We start from the raw sequence: 20,296 nt of genomic DNA, 5'->3' as shown, positions 1-20,296 counted from the left end.
ACACTGATGGGCTTAGATTTTGTCTATCGCCGGGAGGCGACTAGGTTCGCTGGGAGTCCACTACTGCTGCAGGTAATGTTTCCCACCCAACCTCACATATATATTTGCTCACATCACTCGACCCTCAGGCTCGGTTTTTTTCTCACAAAACCCTTGTCTTACTTTTCTCTCATCGTACATCTCTTTGTTCTTTATTCTCTCATTTTCCATCCCTCCCCTAGGTATGGTTAATGGACAAGTTGCAGGTTGTGGACTCTTGCCCGGCCTATTCAGCTCGAGGCTACTTCTTTCGGCAGCACCTAGTCAATGCTCTTGACGAAAGGTGGTGGTTCGATTGGATGTGCAATTTGTCCGCAGACGGCATTGCTTGGCGTTGTCCTTGGCTCAACCTCCCGGCAATGAGCTATAGTATGTCTCGGCTGATTGGGATCCAATTGATTGGTCTAACCCATTGCGTATTTTATTTTCCGTTCCGGTTCCTGCGTCAGTTTGGCCACGATCAGACTTGTCCACCGGAGGGGATTGAGTACCCAGCCGCTTTCCCAATCCGGGGTGCACAGCTTGCCCGATATGCCACAGCATGGAGGACTAGAGAGCTCCTGGCCCCTGCTTCAACTTTCAGTTGCACTTTGTCCGATGAGTGCTTGGATTGGCTCAACGAGGAGGCACAGGTTGGGCCTAGCTTGGCATCAGATGCTTCGTCCAGCTCTGGGAGGGGACGCAGAGATACTTGATTCAACTATGCCCCAAATTTATTGCTTATTTAGCATTTTCAAGTTTTTGTTATGAATGTACTAAAAAAAAAAAGCAACCTCGATTGTAATGCAAGAGCAGGAGAACTCAGTTTTGAAATCAATGAAATTGACAGTTGTGGTACTGAAAATTTTCCGCTTTTGGCCCAAAAATGGTTTTAGTCGTAAAAAGATTAATTTGAACAAAGTCAACTTTTATTAAAACTTTTCAAAACTATTTTCGATGCGGATCAAAACTGGACACGCCGAAGATCTGTCACTGAAATGCACAACCCCAGATCCCCGCAACTGGAAAGTTGCCCCTAGTCTGAAGAACAACGCGGCACTTCACAGCAACGGAAAGTTGCCCCTAGTTTGAACAGCACTGTACCGGAGATCGCGATAAATGTTGATGGACAAAGATGACTGAGATGATCGAAATGGACAGAGTTGATCGGGGAAGAGTTTATGGCTGAACTTGAAGGTGAAGTTGCCTATGTATCCCAAAGATGGGAATCAAGCCTTACGTAGTTCATGCGCAGGTTCACTCGAGTATTTTCACTCTCCTTTTGCGCTCTAACTTTTGCCAAGGCCGCCCTTTGCGGGTTTTCAACCTTGCGAGCTCAGTTTTTATATTTTCTAATTTTTTGTGCTCTGACTTTTGCCTAGGTCGCCCTTTCGGGTTTTCGGCCTAGCGAGCCTCTCAAGGATAGTATTTCTTCAACTTGTCCATATTGATCGGTTGTGAGAACTCCAAGCCATCTAGATCCATCAGAACCACAGCTCCACCTGACCAGATAGCTTTGATGATGTAAGGACCAGTCCAATTAGGTTTGAAATTGCCCCTTGGGTCGTGGATGGGAGCTCGGTTGTCTTTGAGCACCAAATCTCCTTCTTTCAGATTCCTGGACTTAACCTTCTTGTTGAAAGCCCGGGCAATTCTTCGTTGATAGCCTTGGATGTGGTACAGTGCTTTCAGTCTTCTTTCATCAAAGAGCATGAGTTCTTCGAATCTGCTTTGCTGCCAATCTGCTTCGGCTATCTAGCATTCAGCCAATACTCGTAACGACGGAACCTCAATCTCAATGGGTAGAACAGCCTCCATTCCATAGACCAATGAATATGGAGTTGCTCCAGTAGAAGTTCTGATTGAAGTCCTGTAGCCCCACAGAGCAAATGGCAGCTTCTCTGGCCAATCCCGATAGGTTTCCACCATCTTCTGTAGTATATGCTTGACATTCTTGTTGGCGGCCTCAACCGCTCCGTTGGTCTGCGGCCGGTATGTAGATGACTTATGGAAAGCCACATTGTATTTCTCCAACAAGTCTATCACTTCTTTCTTGAAGTGGGAACCATTATCTGAAATTATTTCGTTTGGCACCCCATAGCGACAGATGATGTTGTTCCTGATGAACTTTGCGACGTGCGACGCCTTCAACACCGCGTATGATTGGGCCTCGACCCACTTTGTGAAATAATCTATCGCTACTAGGATAAACTCATGCCCGTTTGACCCTTTCGGGGTAACAGCTCCGATCACATCAATTCCCCAGACTGAAAAAGGCCATGGAGAAGTCATGTTGTACAGTTTTGACGGCGGGATGTTCATGCGGTTTGCATGAATTTGACACTTGTGGCATCGCCGAACAAAGCTAATACAATCCTCCTCCATGGTTGACCAGTAGTAGCCCTGTCTGAGGATCTTTCTGGCCAGCATTACTCCATTCATGTGTGCACCACACTCCCCCCCATGGATGGCTTCCATCAGGCGTCTTGACTCTTCAGCTTCTACACAGAGCTTATGCATTCCCAGATGACCCCTTTTGTACAGCTTTCCCCCGCAGATAACGAACTGAGCAGCCATTCTTCTGACAGCCCTCTTATCTTTGGCATTTGCCCCTAGTGGATATGTCTCCTTTTCCAAGAAGTTCCAGATGTCGTAATACCAGGGGTTGCCGTCTTGAACCTCATCTATGGCGGAAATCGACTCGTATGCTGGCGTGAACTTCTGATCAATAATGACCGGACGCATCCGGACTCCGGACGGAATGTCTATCATAGAAGATAGAGTTGCTAATGAATCTGCAAACCTGTTGTTCTCTCTCACGAGGTGGGTGAAATTCAGCTTCTCAAACCGAGGAATTAACAAATCTAAGGTTTGGTGGTAAATTATCATCCTTTCCTCCTTGACTTTCCAATCTCCTTTCGCTTGAGACACAACGAGGTTCGAGTCCCCAATGACGTCCAACCGTCTTGCCCCTAGTTCCAAGGCTGCTTCCAGGCCAGCAATACATGCCTCATACTCTGCTTCGTTGTTGGAAACTTTGAACCAGAGCTTGAATGCTAAAGGAATACGGGAATCGTCAGGCGCTATCAGCAACACCCCTATCCCATACCCATACTGGTTTGACGCTCCGTCAAAGTACATCGTCCAGGTTTCATCTTTGACGTGCAGAATGGCTTCATCTGGGAATAGATACTCAAACGCTTCATCCCCCTCAACCGGGTGGCCGGCAAGGAACTCCGCTACCGCTCTCCCTTTTACTGACTTGCGCGTTACATACTTCAAATCAAATTCGGAGAGCAACAGCAGCCATCGAGCTAGCCTACCCGTAAGTGCTGGTTTCTCGAAAAGATATTTGATGGGATCCAAACGCGAAACCAACATTACAGAGTGGGCTAACAGGTAGTGCCGCAGCTTCCTGGTTGCCCATACCAAGGCCAAACAAGCCTTCTCCAGCGGTGTATAGCGGGTCTCGTAATCCAGCATCTTTTTGCTCAGATAGTATATGGCCCTTTCCACTTTGTCTTCTGACTCCTGCGCGAGCATGCAGCCCATGGTAGTCTCAGTTACCGAAAGGTACAATATCAACGGTCTCCCCGGCTCTGGTGGCGACAACACGGGTGGGTTCTGTAGATACTCTTTGATCTGCTCAAAAGCTGCTTGACATCGGCCGTCCCACTGGAATTTCTTTCCTTTCTTCAGGAGGCCAAAAAGTGGTTCACAAGTCAAGGTTAATTTAGAAATAAACCGTCTTATGAATTGCACTTTACCCAGAAAGCCTCGTACCTCCTTTTCAGTCCTTGGTGGTGGCATTTCTAAGATGGCCTTGATTTTGGAAGGGTCGACCTCGATGCCCCTTTGTGTGATCAGAAACCCTAGCATCTTCCCTGCTGTAACACCAAACGTGCATTTCTGGGGATTCAGTCGCAGCCGAAACTCTTTGATCCTCTGAAAGAATTTTTGTAAGGCGGTGTAGTGGCCCTTTCTATCTCTGGACTTGACAATCATGTCGTCCACATACACCTCGACCTCTTTATGGATCATATCATGCAATATTGTAGTTGCTGCCCGTTGATACGTAGCTCCAGCATTTTTCAACCCGAATGGCATCACTCTATAACAATATGTACCCCACGGGGTAGTGAACGCAGTCTTCTCCCGGTCTTCGGGTGCCATTACTATCTGATTATAGCCTGAGAAACCATCCATAAACGAAAGCAAGGCGTGTCCTGCCGTGAAATCCACCAATTCATCGATGTACGGCAAGGGGAAGTCGTCCTTCGGACTGGCCCTGTTCAAATCTCTGAAGTCTACACAGACCCGAATTCTGCCATCCTTCTTTGGCACCGGAACAATGTTGGCCAACCAAGTTGGATATTCAGATACCAGCAGGAACCCTGCGTCAATTTTCATGGTGACCTCTTCCTTAATTTTGAGAGCCCAGTCCGGGCGAATCCTTCTGAGTTTCTGTTTGACAGGGCGGGCCTCGGGATCAAGAGGGATCCGGTGCTGTACGATCTCAGGATCGATTCCAGGCATGTCTTCATAGGACCACGCGAAAACATCTTTGAAATCTTTTAATAAAGCGACTAAGCGCTCGCGCTCCTCTGAAGACAACGTGGACCCGATCTGGACTAGCCGCGGGTCCTTCTCAGTACCAACATTCACAGTAGTGATTTCATCCATTAAAGGTTTAACAAATCTTTCCTGCTCTTGATCAATTAATCGTTGCAAAACTGGGGGAATTTCTTCCTCGCTGTTTTCATCAAAATTTTGAAAATCCTGATTTAAGCAATAAATCAAAGGCACAGAAAAATACTCGGAAACCACATCCACATCATTCTCATTAAATATTTCCAAGTCGTCAGATTCCTCTGTTACAACAGACTCAAAAGAAAATGAAAAAGACGACCTAGACAGGACTGTGGCATCCGGGTTATCACCCCCAGGAATACCGGACTCAGACTCAGTCGAGCTGGAATCTGATTCCGACGCACAAGATTCGGTAGAATCAGATTCCGGCTCACTACCTGACCCGGAACTGCTAGATAAAAAGCCTTCTTCATATTGCCAGATGAGAGAAGGTGCGATAGATGCATCCAAGATCGGCGCTGGAAAGCCCGCAGCTATTTCATCTCCAATCACAGAAACCGAAGAGTTATCCCCCAAGCACTCTTGGCTGATCGGAGGATCTGATAGTAGACTCGCCAGTGCTACCCCCATTTCAAGCTCTGTGCTCTCAGGATCCACTGCTTCACATTGCTCAACCTCAGTTGGTGGGTCTGTCTGCGCTTCGGCAACGTCATCCCCAGATAATTGTATGTCGAAGAAGATTTCAAAACCAGGCACGCGCGTCCCCTCCGCGTTTAGCCATGGCTCCGGGAAGCCGCAGAATGGAAAATCTTCCCCCTCCCGGACGAAACGTCCGTTTAGGGTACCCCAGATGGGCCTGTGCATTAAATCAAATGGCTTCCCGGCCTTCTTTGCTCTGGCCCTTCCGGCCATTTCTTTTCCTTTCCTCACCCAATCTTCCTTGGTGGGCAGATAACCCAGTCCAAAGGCGTGAGGGTTGTGTGGCACTTCGGCCAATACTGAGACGCCCTTCCGGCCGCTTCTCCCTAATCCCATCCCGGGGGTATGTTTTAGCTTGTTCATGAGGTAGATAGATTGTGCACTAACATACATGCCCTCATTCGCAGCCATGACATTCTGCACCACTTGAGCCTCGGCAAAAGTGAACCCCGACAAAAACACATCCTCCGTGCCGTGCTCGATCTCCAAGACGGGTGTGGACACTTCCGGCGGCGGATGGATTGATGAATTCCCAAAAACGATCGCTACCCCTTTCCCGTGGGGGTACTTTAGCATCTGATGCAGAGTGGAAGAGAGTGCTTTGACCTGGTGCAACCACGGTTGCCCCAAAAGTAGGTTAAAGGTTGCGGGAACGTCCAAGATATGAAATTCGATGCTGTGTTGCCCTGGACCAACCTTGGTTTGAATTTTAACAGTCCCCATCACTTCTCTGCTGGTATTGTCGTATGCTCTGATCACTTGGGTAGTTGGGACGAAGTCCACGGGTTTCAACCCGATTGCATATGCCGTTCTGGTCGGGCAGACATTAATCGCAGACCCGGTATCAACAAGTACCACCGGTATCCACTTATCTCTACATTCCATAGAAATATAGAGAGGTTTGTTATGACTTGTGCCCTCAGGCAGTAGCTCCTTGTCCGAAAAGGTTAATGCCGGGAAACCTCCTCCCGGAAAAACCAGCCCAACCAGCTGTTCAGGTGTGGTGTCTATGGAGAGTTTGGACTTGTCCATAGCAGATAGGACAGCTTCTCTGTGTACTCGTGATGCCATTAGCAGTCCCCAGATGGAGATGTCTGCTTGTATTTTCTTTAACTGTTTCAGCACAGCTTCATCTTCAATCTGCTTCTCCTTCTGTCTCTCCGCTTCTCTATCCTTCCCGGATGCCTCGGGTTGGTCCAGGTGTGGGGGTTTGAAGTACCGCCCACTTCTTGTCATGTGGTCACTCTCATCAAGGTACCAAGTGTCATCCGGTTGGTTATTCCCCCAGTCTTCATCGGTGTGGGCAAGACACAAGTCGTCATCTTCCCACCACATTCCGCTGGCAGCCAACAGACACCTGTTTGGCTCCGGTCCAGTCGTACTCTCAGTGCTCTCTGTCCATATGCTCGCGGCATTGTCTGTCTTCGTGCACACAGCACTTTTAGTCCCCTCAAGGCCCTTTGCCTTCCTGGCTCTCTCAGTAGCCTCAAACTTTTCTTGTTCCAGCTGCGTCAGTACAACTGTTTGTTCAACAGTTCCCATCTCCATAATGCCCATGTCTCGAGCGGAATTCTTAGCACCGGCGCTCTCCGGTGATACAACTTGACTTTCGGCCATTCCGGCCACAACTGATACTTCTGCCCCTGCCGGGCTCTGTTCTAGTTGGGCTTCCCCCACTGGATCTGGTTGATCCTCGAGCCATCCAGTGGCCTCCTCTGATCCCTCATAATCGTACCAATTGATTGACGCCTCCCCCAGTTCCTGGTCATCAAGAAATTGCAGGTTGGCAAAGTCTTCCTCTGCGGCTGTCAAATCATCTGCCCATAGCCCAGATCTATCCCCCCGGATCATGCATAGCTCTCCTGTCTCTGGCAATTCTACGCTTAGCCCAATTCGGCTCGTTGATAGGATGTGCTTGCTTGGATCATAGGCTCCCCCAGCAAAATTCTGCCCAGTCCCAGATTCAACAATCTCATTTTCTCCCAAAATCTGCCCTGCCCCGTCTTCGACGGTCACCACCATTGGTTCTGGTTGGGTTTTGGAGATGTCCACCATGCACAAGAAATTAGTGCAATCAGGGAGGAGCACCTCCGGCTTGGGTAGGTGGGTGGGTGTAATATAGATGCTAGGATCGTAAGATACAATCCCAGTCTGGATAAAATTAATTCTTTTGGGAGGAGGAGCTTGGTTATGTGATGGGAGAGGGTTGGTGGTGACATTGGGTTTATCAGGGGGTGCGATCACCTGTTTGTCAATAAGATCTTGGATCTCATGATGCAATCTGTAACAACGGTCGGTGTCATGACCGTGTTGTTGGTGATACGCACAGTATTTTGACGGGTCGTAAGAGGGGGGGAGTGGATTCGGTAATGGCTTTGGTTCCAGGGGTTTTAAATGATTTTTTCTGATCAATATTCCCAGAACCTTGGTCAGAGGCATATATAGTGGGGTAAAGGTTCTTTGGCCTCGCGGTTGGAATCGGTTGTTTTGTGTGTTGCTTCCGGACGCGCCGGAGAAGGGTGTGGCAGTCATGGGCCTTGGAATGGGAGGGGGAGTGGTGGTGACCATACTAACTTCCGAGGCTCTCGTATTTGCAGCGCCACTCGGGCCCGCATTGTTGTTACGGTCAAAGGTCCTCCTCGGTTGTTCCCTGTCATGGTCAAACAGACCTTGTTTCATTGCGTCTTCGATTTGCACCCCCATGTCATGTAAATCTGCGAAAGTAGGGAAGGGGACTACAATCATTCTCTGCATCAACTTCGGGTGGAGATTGCGCACAATCATCCGGATTTGATCTTTGTCAGTGGGCCTTAAAGTCATTGTTGACGCCTTTGCCCTCCATCGGATCACAAAGTCCGAGAAAGAATCCTTGGGCTCTTGCCTTGTCGTTTCAAGATCGCGGGTTGTGATCTCGATCTGAGTGTTGTACGAATATTGCGCGACAAAGGCCTCAGCCATTTCATCCCAATTCTTTTTCACTTCATCTTGTAATCTTGCGTACCAATGGGAGGCCACACCCGACAGGGTTCGGCCGAATAGTGAGAGCTTCTGTGGTCGTGTTAGGCCCATTGGCCGCAAGACATCTGCAAACAGTCGGATATGGACCATGGGGTCGCCGGTTCCGTCAAAGCGGTCGATTTGTGGCATTTTGAACCTATCGGGGAGTGTTACGGCCTCCTCGGTATATCCATCTTCGATATCCGGCATAGCCTTGACCCCTTGGGATTTCTTGAAGAGCTTCTCCAGTTTGCTCAATTTCAGAGCTGTATGATCAACCTCGACCTCGAATGGAGAGTTCGGGTGATTGGGTGTATGGACCTCGGACAGTTGTGGTGGAAGCGGGGGCGGAGCTGGCCCCGTTGGAAGATTTGTGTCTTCTTGCAGATTTTGGATAGTCGGCACAGTATTCTGGGTGTTTGGAGGAGCGTTCTGAATAGCAGGTGCCTGCTCAGGTAATGGGGCTCCTGCCGGAGGAGGAATTTGGTGTGAAGCAGATGCTGTACTCTGTTGTTGCAGTCTGGTAATCAGCTCAGCCTGCTGGGTCATAATCTCAGCTTGCTGCTTAGCGAGTTCATCCCGGCGAACGGCATCCTGTTGCATGGCCCGCATGGTTTCCTACATTTGGCGCATCATTTCCTCAACTCCTGTTGGTGCCGTCATACTGTTTTGATTTGTCTGAACTACTGGCAGATCTGTCTTAATGGGGATCTCAATCCAACTGTCCACTGATGGGGGATACCACTGTTCTGGTGCTCTTTGTTCAGATACACTGCGCTTTTTCTGCTTCCTTCTTGTAACAGGGGGTAGAGAATGGAACACTGGCTGTCCGTCGATTAGATCCTCAGATCGATGGAGTCGACGACCTCGTGTCCAAAGTGCTTGGGGAATGCCTGCTGGGTTGGGAGCAATCGTGCTAAAACTAACCTAGCAAAAGATAAATAAAGCGAAAAGGAAATAAATAAACAGATAAACGGGCAACATAACAGCTTAAAATAAAATGCAAGACACACAGTCGGGCATAATCCACACACAGTCAATAAGCTGAATACATACTGTCCTCAAACACTGATTATTATCCCTGTATCACTGTTCCCTAAAACAGAATCTGATATCCACAGATAACTAATCCTCAAATACTGGCTGATGCCCGCAGGCCTGATACCCATAATACCGAACTGATGCCCGCAGGCCTGATGCTGACAATACCGAACTGATGCCCGCAGGCTTGATATTCAAACTCATATACTGATCTGATGCCCGCAGGCTTGATACTGACAATACTGAACTAATGCCCGCATGCTTGATATCCAAACTCATATATTGATACATGCATTCCTGTAGAGACGCACTCTAAAGCACATAACAGATAAGTGAGAGCCAAAACACCCCTATGTTGGGGGTAGGGTTTCCCTGTCCTATTGTGTCAGGAGCTAGGGTTTCATTACGCACGCAGCGGTTTCAAACAACCTATAAACGGGTAAGCAACCTGTCCTAATTTGGAATGGTCACTATGGATCCGAATATGCACTAGGTCGAATGGTCAAAGAGGGTGCCCCGGTAAAATCGGGGTTTGTGTTCCCATACTGGCAGAGCCCACAACCGGTCAGCCTTATGGTCATGCCTTGACAAGACAAGCCTCCGGCAAACCGTTCAGGAATAGCAGATGGCAAACACGGTGTCCTAGGTGCACCAATGCAAATGTAATGCAAAGAAACACACAAGTGTATTCAAAAACAGATATCATGAGTTCGAGTCAAGTTCTCTAAATCCCCAGGAGAGTCGCCAGAAATTGTAGACGTCCCCGAACGCCCCGGGAGGGTGAGCTCCCGTTCTGTTCATTTGGGGTCACTACAGCTCGGACTCTTTAATGTCACGGTTCCTAATCTGAACCAAAGAGTCCAAATCCGGCAAATCGTTTTGAGAAACTGATTTTTTTGAAAAAGTAGTGCCAAATATGGACTGCTTTGCCAGATACAGAGTCGCCACCTAAATATTTTATTTTGGGAAATTTAGGAAACCCTGACTCGGTGCCAAGAGGCCACGTGTCCGTCATCACCAAAGTTGCCTCGGCTCGGGAACTTGGGTACGATTGGGGAAGGTCACTTCGTGAGCACCCCCGCTCGCCCGGTCATAGACCGGCCTCTACTAACCATGATATCAATTTTTGAAAATATTGTATGTTCTTATTCCGGTTATTGGCCTAGTTTACTATGTGATGTTCACAGCATACAAGTATAGACCGGGTCGCCCAAATTGGAACAAAACATTTCATGCTTGTTTTTGAAAATGGTTTGCTACCCGCAGGTAGGTTTGAAACATTTGATGATTTTTTCCAATTCAAACAACCCAACCTTCACCCACAGGCATTCAGGCAGTTATATCATATAAGCACATAGCCTCATGGTAAGCATGCTATCATGGTAGTCACTCACACGCATGTAAGGATGCTAAAGCATAAAACTCACCGAGTACTCCAAGCCAAAATAGAAACTACATTAGAAATCATGCATGATCCTAAGTATACAGAAATGCCTAATGCAACACATGCAAAATGCAACTATAGCAGGCTCGGCTATTCTAAGATGGCATATGGAATGTTACAACTATCATGTATCCAACTTTGAAATTGAAAATACAATGCAGTTAGTATGATGCGCCGAGCCCGGTGCATGCAATACAGATGAATGAATGCAAACATGCTGTCATACTGTATGCTAATTGAAACATGCCCTAATCTAACCATCATAAGCGGATAACTAAAAGGGAGAAAGACGTGGGGTTGGAAGACATACAACACACTCACGCACACTTATTACAGTTGTGCCCTCTCGCAGAGGGTCTGAATAAATATACAGTCCAAATATTACAGTCCCGAATAAAAGAATATTACAGTCCAAAATATTACAGAATCCTAATTAATTAATGAATTAACTAAGAAAGCAAATAAAACTGGCGTGCAAGCCAGGGACTGCCTTGCTTCTGACGGATGATGCATGTCCGGATTGTCTTGCGCGGAAATCCACCGGAATGCCCCGATTAGCCTCTGTTTACATCTGTTCTTGAAATGCGTGCCAAGCCCCAAAAAGTTGCTGATTCCTGATTTTGCTGCAACAGAGAGCAGGAAAGGGGCATAGCAATGTATTTGCACAGATATATGCATGTCTCGATCCTTGGGCCACCAATCACGCATACCGAGGCATGATGGCCGAGGAGTCGAAATGCACAACTCAATATAGAATGAATGCACATGAAACTACAGCTAAAACCTAACTCCATCATGGATAATCCGGAGTGTCGGTGACTGGAGAATTGAGACACATTCCGTCACTCGGAGTACGAAATGTACCTCGTTTCCCGTGCCCGGGCTAACTCCTATCCCGAACACGATGCGATATGCATGATATGCATGAAATGCAACTAAGATACAATCCTAACATATACAATGCTATGGAAATAAAATGCCTTGAAATGCGTGCACACGGGCACATAAATCGAGAAAATGACAGAATGCAATCTAAGATACAACCTAGTATGTATTATGCTATGAAAATGAGGTGCCTCGAAATGCGTACGCGCGGGCACGCAAACCGAGGCAATGGTATATGTAATGAAAATGAGGTGCCTCGAAATGCGTGCACACGGGTACGCAAACCGAGGCAATGACAGAATGCGATGAAGTGAGGTGCCTCGAAATGCGTGCACACGGGCACGCAAACCGAGGCAATGGCAGAATGCGATGAAATGACATGGGAACATGATACGGGCTTATACCAACATGAGTGAGCCTCAGCCACACTCACATAGGATGCCGGTGAATGAAAATGGGGCGCCTCGAAATGCGTGCACACGGGCACGCAAACCGAGGTGGTGGCAAAATGCGATGGAATGACATGGGAACATGATATGGGCTTATACCAACAAGAGTGAGCCTCAGCCACACTCACATAGGATGCCGACGGATAAAAAAAGGGGTGCCTCGAAATGCGTGCACACGGGCACGCAAACCGAGACAATGACGAAATGCGATGAAATGACATGGGAACATGATATGGGCTTATACCAACATGACTGAGCCTCAGCCACACTCACATAGGATGCCGGTGAATGAAAGGGTGCCTCGAAATGCGTGCACGGAGGCACGCAAACCGAGGCGATGACGAAATGTGATGGAATGACATGGAAACATGATATGGGCTTATACCAACATGAGTGAGCCTCAGCCACACTCACATAGGATGCCGGTGAATGAAAATGGGGTGCCTCGAAATGCGTGCACACAGGCACGCAAACCGAGGCGATGACGAAATGTGATGGAATGACATGGAAACATGATATGGGCTTATACCAACATGAGTGAGCCTCAGCCACACTCACATAGGATGCCGGTGAATGAAAATGGGGTGCCTCGAAATGCGTGCACACGGGCACGCAAACCGAGGCAATGACGGAATGCGATGAAATGACATGGGAACATGATATGGGCTTATACCAACATGAGTGAGCCTCAGCCACACTCACATAGGATGCCGGCGGATAAAAAAGGGGTGCCTTGAAATGCGTGCACACGGGCACGCAAACCGAGGCGATGACGAAATGTGATGGAATGACATGGAAACGGTAGCAATCATTCTAATGGAATTTCAGCATGTAAATATATGGGGGAAGACAGTCCTGAAATGAGGCGAAATGACATGAAATGCAAGGAATTGTCCCGAAATGCGAATTTAGGCACCCGAAATGACCTATAGCTATGCCAAACATGCACAATATGGATATGCAATGCAACGGCAGAAGCTAGACAGTCTCAAAAAATGCACTTTCACAGTTATAAACATGGCCAAACAGCAAGCATAGGTATGGTAAAAATAGCATGCAAGAATAGGGGCCAAAAGAGGGGTAATGAAGCAAGTGATACAAGCATAACCCAAACTGAAAAATTTCCTTCTACAACATTGAAGAGGAACAAAAAATATGAATATTTAAAGTTTATGGAAGCCTCAAAATCAGTATACAAACATGATAGAAATGTGATGCAAAATAAGGCTAAAAAATGGCTATAACATGAGGTATGCAAAATAATCACCAAACAGCCAAAGACCCCGAATAAAATATGTAGAATGGACCAAAATAAGCACTTTTCCAGAACTATAAAATGGCCAAAAACAAAAGCATGGTAGGCTAACTAAACATGCAAGAATGGGGAATAAAAGAGGGATATAACATGAAGTGACCTATGGAGGCCCCAAACCATGAAAGGACCTAAATTAAACATGAATAATGGACCAAAATAAGAACTTTTTCAGAACTGTAAAATGGCCAAAAACAAAAGTATGATAGGCTGCCATTGCATGCAAGAATGGGGAAGAAAAGAGGAGTATAAAGGTAGGTACAACATAGAAGTCCCAAATGGTGTTGAGCCCTTCTTCAATGTTGAAGAGGGGCTCAAAATAAGCCTAATATCAGTTTACAACATGCTCGAAAACAGATTGCTCATGGGTCAAAAATAGCATGCAAAACTATGACATACAAGAGGATCAATGAAGCAAGTGTGTCATGGAGGGCTCAACCCTGTTTGAGCCCTTAATGAAAAGTGAATATGAGCTCAAAAGAGGGCCCTTTTCAGTTTGGGCCGGAGCTTGAAACAAAAAGCAAGTGGGGCTTACAAATAAATCAAGAAAGAGGGTCAAAATGAAGAAAAGGTTACTCACCCTTGAAGACTCAAACTTTTGTTGCTTCTTGGATGGATTTGCAGCTTCTTTGGCCTTTCAGAAACCTTCCTTGTTGCTGGAAATCAGGTGGTGGTGGTAGAGCTTGGTGGTGTAGAAGGATTGATGGTTAGGGACTTAGAGATTTTTCAAGAAATGAGAGGTATAGAAATGGAGTTATGTATGGAAGCTTGAAGAAGAGTTTTTCTAACCCCAAAATACTACAAGGCTTGCTTGCTATATAGGCCAACAAAGGGGTGTAAAGGTGGGTGAAAAGGAGAGTAATATTCCCCCACGAAATATCCCCCAGATAAAGATCTTTTCTGGGGGATAAAGCCTCACAGCTGTAAAGGGAACAGTGCAAGGAATACGGCCGGCCTGGTACTTTTGTTGCAGGTGGCCGGCCGGCCACACCCCCTAGCCGGCCGGCTAGGGGTCAAAAGGTTCAATGAGATTTTCTGGCCGGCCACCAACTGATGGTGTTCTCCTATGTGTGTACAACACAACCATGTGGTTAAAATTCCAAGAAAGTGGGTCCAAGGGGTTCAACATTGGCCCGGAAGGAGGGGGTCAAAAGGGTCAAGTTGAATTAATGGCCGGCCATGAACTTTTAGGGTCCTCTCATGTGTGTACATCACAAATATGTGGTTCAAAGTTCAAGAAAATGGGTCCAAGGGGTTCAACATTAGCCCGGAAGGAGGGGGTCAAAAGGGTCAAGTTGAATTAATGGCCGGCCATGAACTTTTAGGGTCCTCTCATGTGTGTACATCACAAATATGTGGTTCAAAGTTCACGAAAAAGGGTCCAAGGGGTTCAACATTAGCCCGGAAGTGCGAAAAACGGGCGCCGGAGGGCGTCGGAGGATGTATAACTGGTTGCTGCAACAATTGCTGACCTCCCACCCTTCAGTGACCTCCCCGGTGATAAAACAGAGGTACCTGCCAAAAATGAACGAAAACCGTTGCAAAATGAATGCTCGGGGACCAAAACACGCAGTTCGGGGTCCCGAAAATGGGCTATTAAGCACCGAAAGTGGCATTCGGCCACGAAGTGGGCTTCTCAGCCCCCAGTGTCCCTCAAAAGGGAGCAAATAGGAAGTATGCCAAAAATTAGAGCAATAGGAGATGGTTAAGCGGTCCCGAACCGAGGCACACGGCCTGACGGCTCCGAAAACCGGAAACCGGACTCCGAAATGGGAAAAATGGCCTACGGCCACCAAATGTAGCCTACGGACATTGAGAGATGGTCTACTGGACCTCTCCCTCCCCTCAGGAAAAGAAACAGAGAAAACCGAGTCTGGTTCGCAAACCGAGACAAGGTACAGAAGAGGGTTCGGAAGTCCGGAGGCAGGGCTCACAGCCGCAACTCTGAAACTTCTGAACGAGCACATTATGCAACATCACCAAGCGCTCAATCGGTGACGTCTGAGTCTTAAGGTCGGTCAAAAATGAGGTGTCTACAGACACATGTTAGATTCCGAAGCTGAAGTTCCGGCGGATCATTTCGCGACAGAAAGTGTACTTTTCTTGAATTTTTTCAGGTCCCGGGAACTCCAATCTTCCTCAAAATTTGCAGGGAGCTAGGTGAGCCTGTGAGGGACATGGCCGGCCGTTTATCTTCCCAAGGGGAGGCCACCGGCCACTTTTGCAAAAAGTAATTGGCTGGTCGGCTGGTTTTCCAAAAAGGAAATGGCTGGCCGGCTAGAAAAGGTGGCCGGCCGGCCATGTGCCCAAATCCGAGGGCATTTTGGTCCTTTCACCTCCCTTTTCATGCTCCTTCATCCCAAGACTTGGAGCCTATATAATGCAGCCGAGATTTCTTCCTCTCTTGCCTCCTACAACACTTTCTTCTCCAGATCTGAGTTCCATACGCGTTTTCCAACGCCCCACGCAAGTTGTTTCCGCAAAAACATTCAGTTTCAAGCACTTTGAAGCGATTAAATTTCGGTTTCGGAGCTTCTTTTCTCGTTTCGCCACTTGAGGTAAGTTTGTCTCAATATTTGGAAGATTTTCTCGGGAGTTGACTTTTGTTGACTTTTTCATTTCCTGAGAGTTGACTTTTGTTGACTTTTTCCAATTTTGGCTCATTTTCGCTCATTTTTGCTGCTTTTGCAGATTCTTTGAAAATGGCGGGTAATTCTCCCCACGGCGGAGGCTTTCCAGGTGCCGGAGACGATTTTGATCCCATGACTTTGCCCCCGAGGACCCGACCTTTTATTCCCGGGAGGTACAATCCGCCAGCACATGTCCTTCCGCGTGCCGTTTTCCGTCATTTCACTAATTTTGATGAGCGAGCACCTAGGGATCTGCTTCTCCGAGAGCCAGAGCATCACCTCTCTCATGAGGCCCGAGAGGTATTTACTTCATTTTCTGTATTTTTCGTATATTTCAGCACCTTTGCCATGCTTGAACACGCAGTTTAGCTTATGACATAGTACTTTGCTTGCATCCTGAACATGTAGTTTCAACACTCGAATTTCTGAACACTCGGCTCATTAATTAATTGTGAACGCACAGTACACATTAGTTAAGAGGCGAAAACACGGCTCAAACACTGATTTGTCGAACACACAGCCCGAATTCGAAAGTGAACACACAGCCCACACTTTAAATTTTCTGAACACGCAGCCCAGATTAGAATAGTGAACACGCAGCCCACACTGATAGAAAGTTGAACACGCAGCCCAAACTTTAAATTTTCTGAACACGCAGCCCAGATTAGAATAGTGAACACGCAGCCCACACTGATAGAAAGTTGAACACGCAGCACAAATTTTAAATTTTCTGAACACGCAGCCCAGATTAGAATTTGCATGTAGCTTATTTCACTTCATCGGCACACAGCCCATTTCATTCCATTGGCACGCAGCCCAGTTCATCTCATTGGCACATAGCCCATTCATTTCGTTATTGACACATGTATTCATTCTGAATGCAGTTTGGTTCTCGCAGTGTACGGGGATACGGTTCCACCGCCGCGCGGGACTGGTATGCTGAGCTCCCGGAGGGTGTCCGAGATTTAGTAGACTTGGCAGGATTCGGGGCTTTCTGCGTTGGGTTGTCACGTTGTTCCGCCAGGAGGACACTGATGGTAGCATTGGTAGAGAGATGGTGGGACACCACCAACTCCTTTCATTTCTCTGCTACCGGGGACATGACCATGACGCCTCTAGACTTCGCTGTGTTGACTGGCTTGGACATAGGAGGTTGGCCCATCCCCTATGATGAGGATATGGGCGAGTGGGAGGCCGCTTGGATGTATCTATTGGGGGCTCGCCCGCCTGTTGACAGGGTTTCTGGGAGAGTCCGATACACTTGGTTCTCTTCCCACTTCCGGCGGGCGGAGATGGTGCCCGAGACTCCTGAGGAGACGGAGCAGTACGCCCGTGGTTTCCTTATGTTCCTCTTCGGGACTACCCTGTTCGTCGATAGAGGAAACACCGTCGGGCTATACCTGCTGAGTGCTCTGGTTGACCTATCACAGGTCCATCGATATGACTGGGGTGGCGCCGGCCTGGCTACCCTTTACTTTTATATGAGCGCGACCTCCCGCGGGCGGGGAGATTTACTTGGCGGCTACTGGGGAGCCTGGGAGGTACTTTTCTGTCCCTTTGATTTACATTTCTGCTCTTCATTACTTGTACATTGCACACACAGCGCATTTTTACAGTCTGTATTTTGCTATCAGCATTTTGTACTTATATTCTGCACTGCCTTTCTCAGTTATGGGTTTATGTATACTTCCCAGCATTAGCCCCAGAGTTGGAGGTGGCAGGGCTTCCCATGACCCCATACACACTAGTGTTCGAGGGCCCGCACCGGCCGAGACCCCGAGAGACCCTCATTTACTTGCGACAGTATTTTGACACTGTGCGGCATTCTGAGGTACTTCAAAACTTTCAGTTCCTTTCATTTTCATCTTTGATTTGCTCTGTATATTCCCGATTTCTGATTGGTTTATGCATTCATCATCTGCAGATCTCATGGCAGCCTTGGGCGCCCCTGGGTGATGGTCTCCGACTTCAGTATACCGGAGGGTCGGACACCTCCCAGTATAGGGTCCTACTCGAAGGGCCGGTTGGCAGGGCATGGTTCCTGGGGGAACGCTTTCTGCGTCAGGTATGGGGGTATCTTTCTCAGGATCCTCCCTCAGTACCCCCAGTCAGTATGCGGACTGCTGACAGGCTCTCTTTCTTGGAGGTAGTCGGCGCTATGCTCGGTAGCGATGCTTTACTATATCTTGAGGAGGGGGACTATGCCACTTACCGTCACATATATTTGATGCCTCCATTGACGGGAGCCCGTACCCCGATGACGAGGCCTGCTGGTATGTCATCCTCGGGCCAGGCCCGGGCTCGGGCTGCAGACGCCCCTTCCACCAGCGGGGCTGGTGCATCTAGAGGTGGGGGTAGACCGGTTCCTCCGGTTCCGTCGACTTATCCTCATCCTGGATGGCCAGATATGCCGACTGAGTTGATGGTGTGGCAGTATGGAGCTATCTCTCCGACCCCGATCCCGCTAGAGCCTCCGATGCCCAGTGATCGATACGCCATTGATCCTGACTCACGGCTGGTATGCTCCACTGTTTTTCATTCATCATTCAGATGTTTAGACATTCTTTTGTTCATTGATGATTATGAGCTCATATTTGCAGCCACTGCGAGGGTACATGGAGGAGGTGGTTGGACTGGTGGCCACACTCGAGGGCATGGTCCTACGTAGGGAGGCACAGTTGTCTGTCGCGGGCATTCAGGTACCTTTCAGTTTTCTGGCATTTATCATACTTCTGATGACATGCTGATTTCTACTGCATCGATAGACTACTTGTGTAGAGCACATCTGACACACACCCCACTTGTACACTGTATTTACATGCACCTACTTCACGTAGCCTTTGCTTGTATCTGCATCTGATGTATACATTTGGACTGATGTGTTTGAATTGAATTCTTTGTTTTCAGATGCCTTCATGGTCCGGTCAGCCGCAGGCCAGGCCACTTGGGCCTCCTTGGGGAGCTGGGCCATCTGGGCCTTTTCAGGGGGCTGGGCCATCCCGGCCTTTCCGAGGAGCCGGGCCATCTAGGCCTTTTCGAGGAGCTCGAGGAGGGCCTGTCCGCAGACGCAGGGCTCACGTTGTGGAGGCAGAGCCTGATGAGGAGGAGGAGGAGGCAGGCTGATGAGGAGGAGGAGGAGGCTACCGACCGTCAGTCAGAGACATCTACTGAGGAGGGGGGCTCCGGTCTTGGTTCGGGGAATAGAGGCGAGGCTGAGGGGGATCCTGAGGATGACAGCTCCGACCCAGATGATGATGATGGTGCAGAGGTTGTCCCGCAGAAGAGGATGAGGAGTGCTTCTCATTCCCGCTCCCGAGGACATTGATGCTGCTGTTTCCCTCTTTATTTTTCTTTTGCTAGTAGTTTGTAGCACTTTGCGCATTGTTAGGCAGTTTTATTTTTTGTAAAACTTGTACCTTTGTTTGTTGTAAAGCATGATGGAATGAAACAACTTTTGAAAAGGTGTTTGTATTTTAAACTTTAGCATCGTATCGCATCATTTTATTTTGCACAAAAATGAAATTGAATGGGAATGCGCATTGTGTAATCACCAAGTCAGGTAGTGAACCGATGCAACAAACTAAGCAACTCAACTTACTAAGATATAACAGAACCTTTAGCAAGTTTACAACTCGATAAACAGAATACAATAACGTTGACAACGCAAACAAACAAGACTTAAACAAAGATTGCTTAAACAGAGCGCAATGAGTCAAAAACACGAAACACGTCCGCTCGACAAACAACTCGATAAGCAAAACAACAACTCGATAATCAAAACAACAACTAGATAAACAAAACTTGGCAACAACAGAGTGTACTTCTGACGATCTAGGCACCAGAACGCATCCGAAACAGAGGGAAATGAAGGCCTTTGACTCTCTCGTTGCATGGAAATGCCTGAAACTTCCCTCGAAGGGTAAAACAGGGCCAAGGAGATACACTGCAGCATTGCCGGCCACCTTTGGGAGCCGGCCGGCCAATTTTATGGAGAGTTGGAGCCGGCCGGCCAGTTTTTGAAAAAGAGAATGGCCGGCCAGCCAGAAAAGGTGGCCGGCCGGCCACTTATTCCTGCAGCCACCTGGTTTTTGACACGTGTCCCTGTGAATAGTGTTTTTCCCTCTATAAAAGCCTCAACTTCGGGAACATTCATTTCATCTTAGTTTTACACAAAGATGGAGGCGTTTCTCGCGGAAAATCTCACATCTTGGATCTCTTCTCTAGATGGCTC

At 47.9% G+C, this 20,296-nt stretch overlaps 1 protein-coding gene across 1 annotated transcript in view; it reads left to right on the top strand.

The window, feature by feature from the left end:
* The window catches only part of LOC145822275 (uncharacterized), a 60,872-nt gene that overhangs the window by 2,663 nt on the left and 37,913 nt on the right, over positions 1-20,296 (top strand). The window contains exon 3 of the mRNA XM_082918898.1: positions 18,973-19,122. Within this exon, the coding sequence (XP_082775024.1) occupies positions 18,973-19,122 (150 nt within the window). The remainder of the gene's footprint in view (positions 1-18,972; positions 19,123-20,296) is intronic.

This window comes from Camellia sinensis, chromosome 3, assembly GCF_055761805.1.
Source record: "Camellia sinensis isolate YWXY chromosome 3, ASM5576180v1, whole genome shotgun sequence".
Taxonomy (NCBI): Eukaryota; Viridiplantae; Streptophyta; class Magnoliopsida; order Ericales; family Theaceae; genus Camellia; species Camellia sinensis.
Note: the sequence above shows the minus strand (reverse complement) of the source record. Positions and strands in the feature narration are given on the sequence as shown.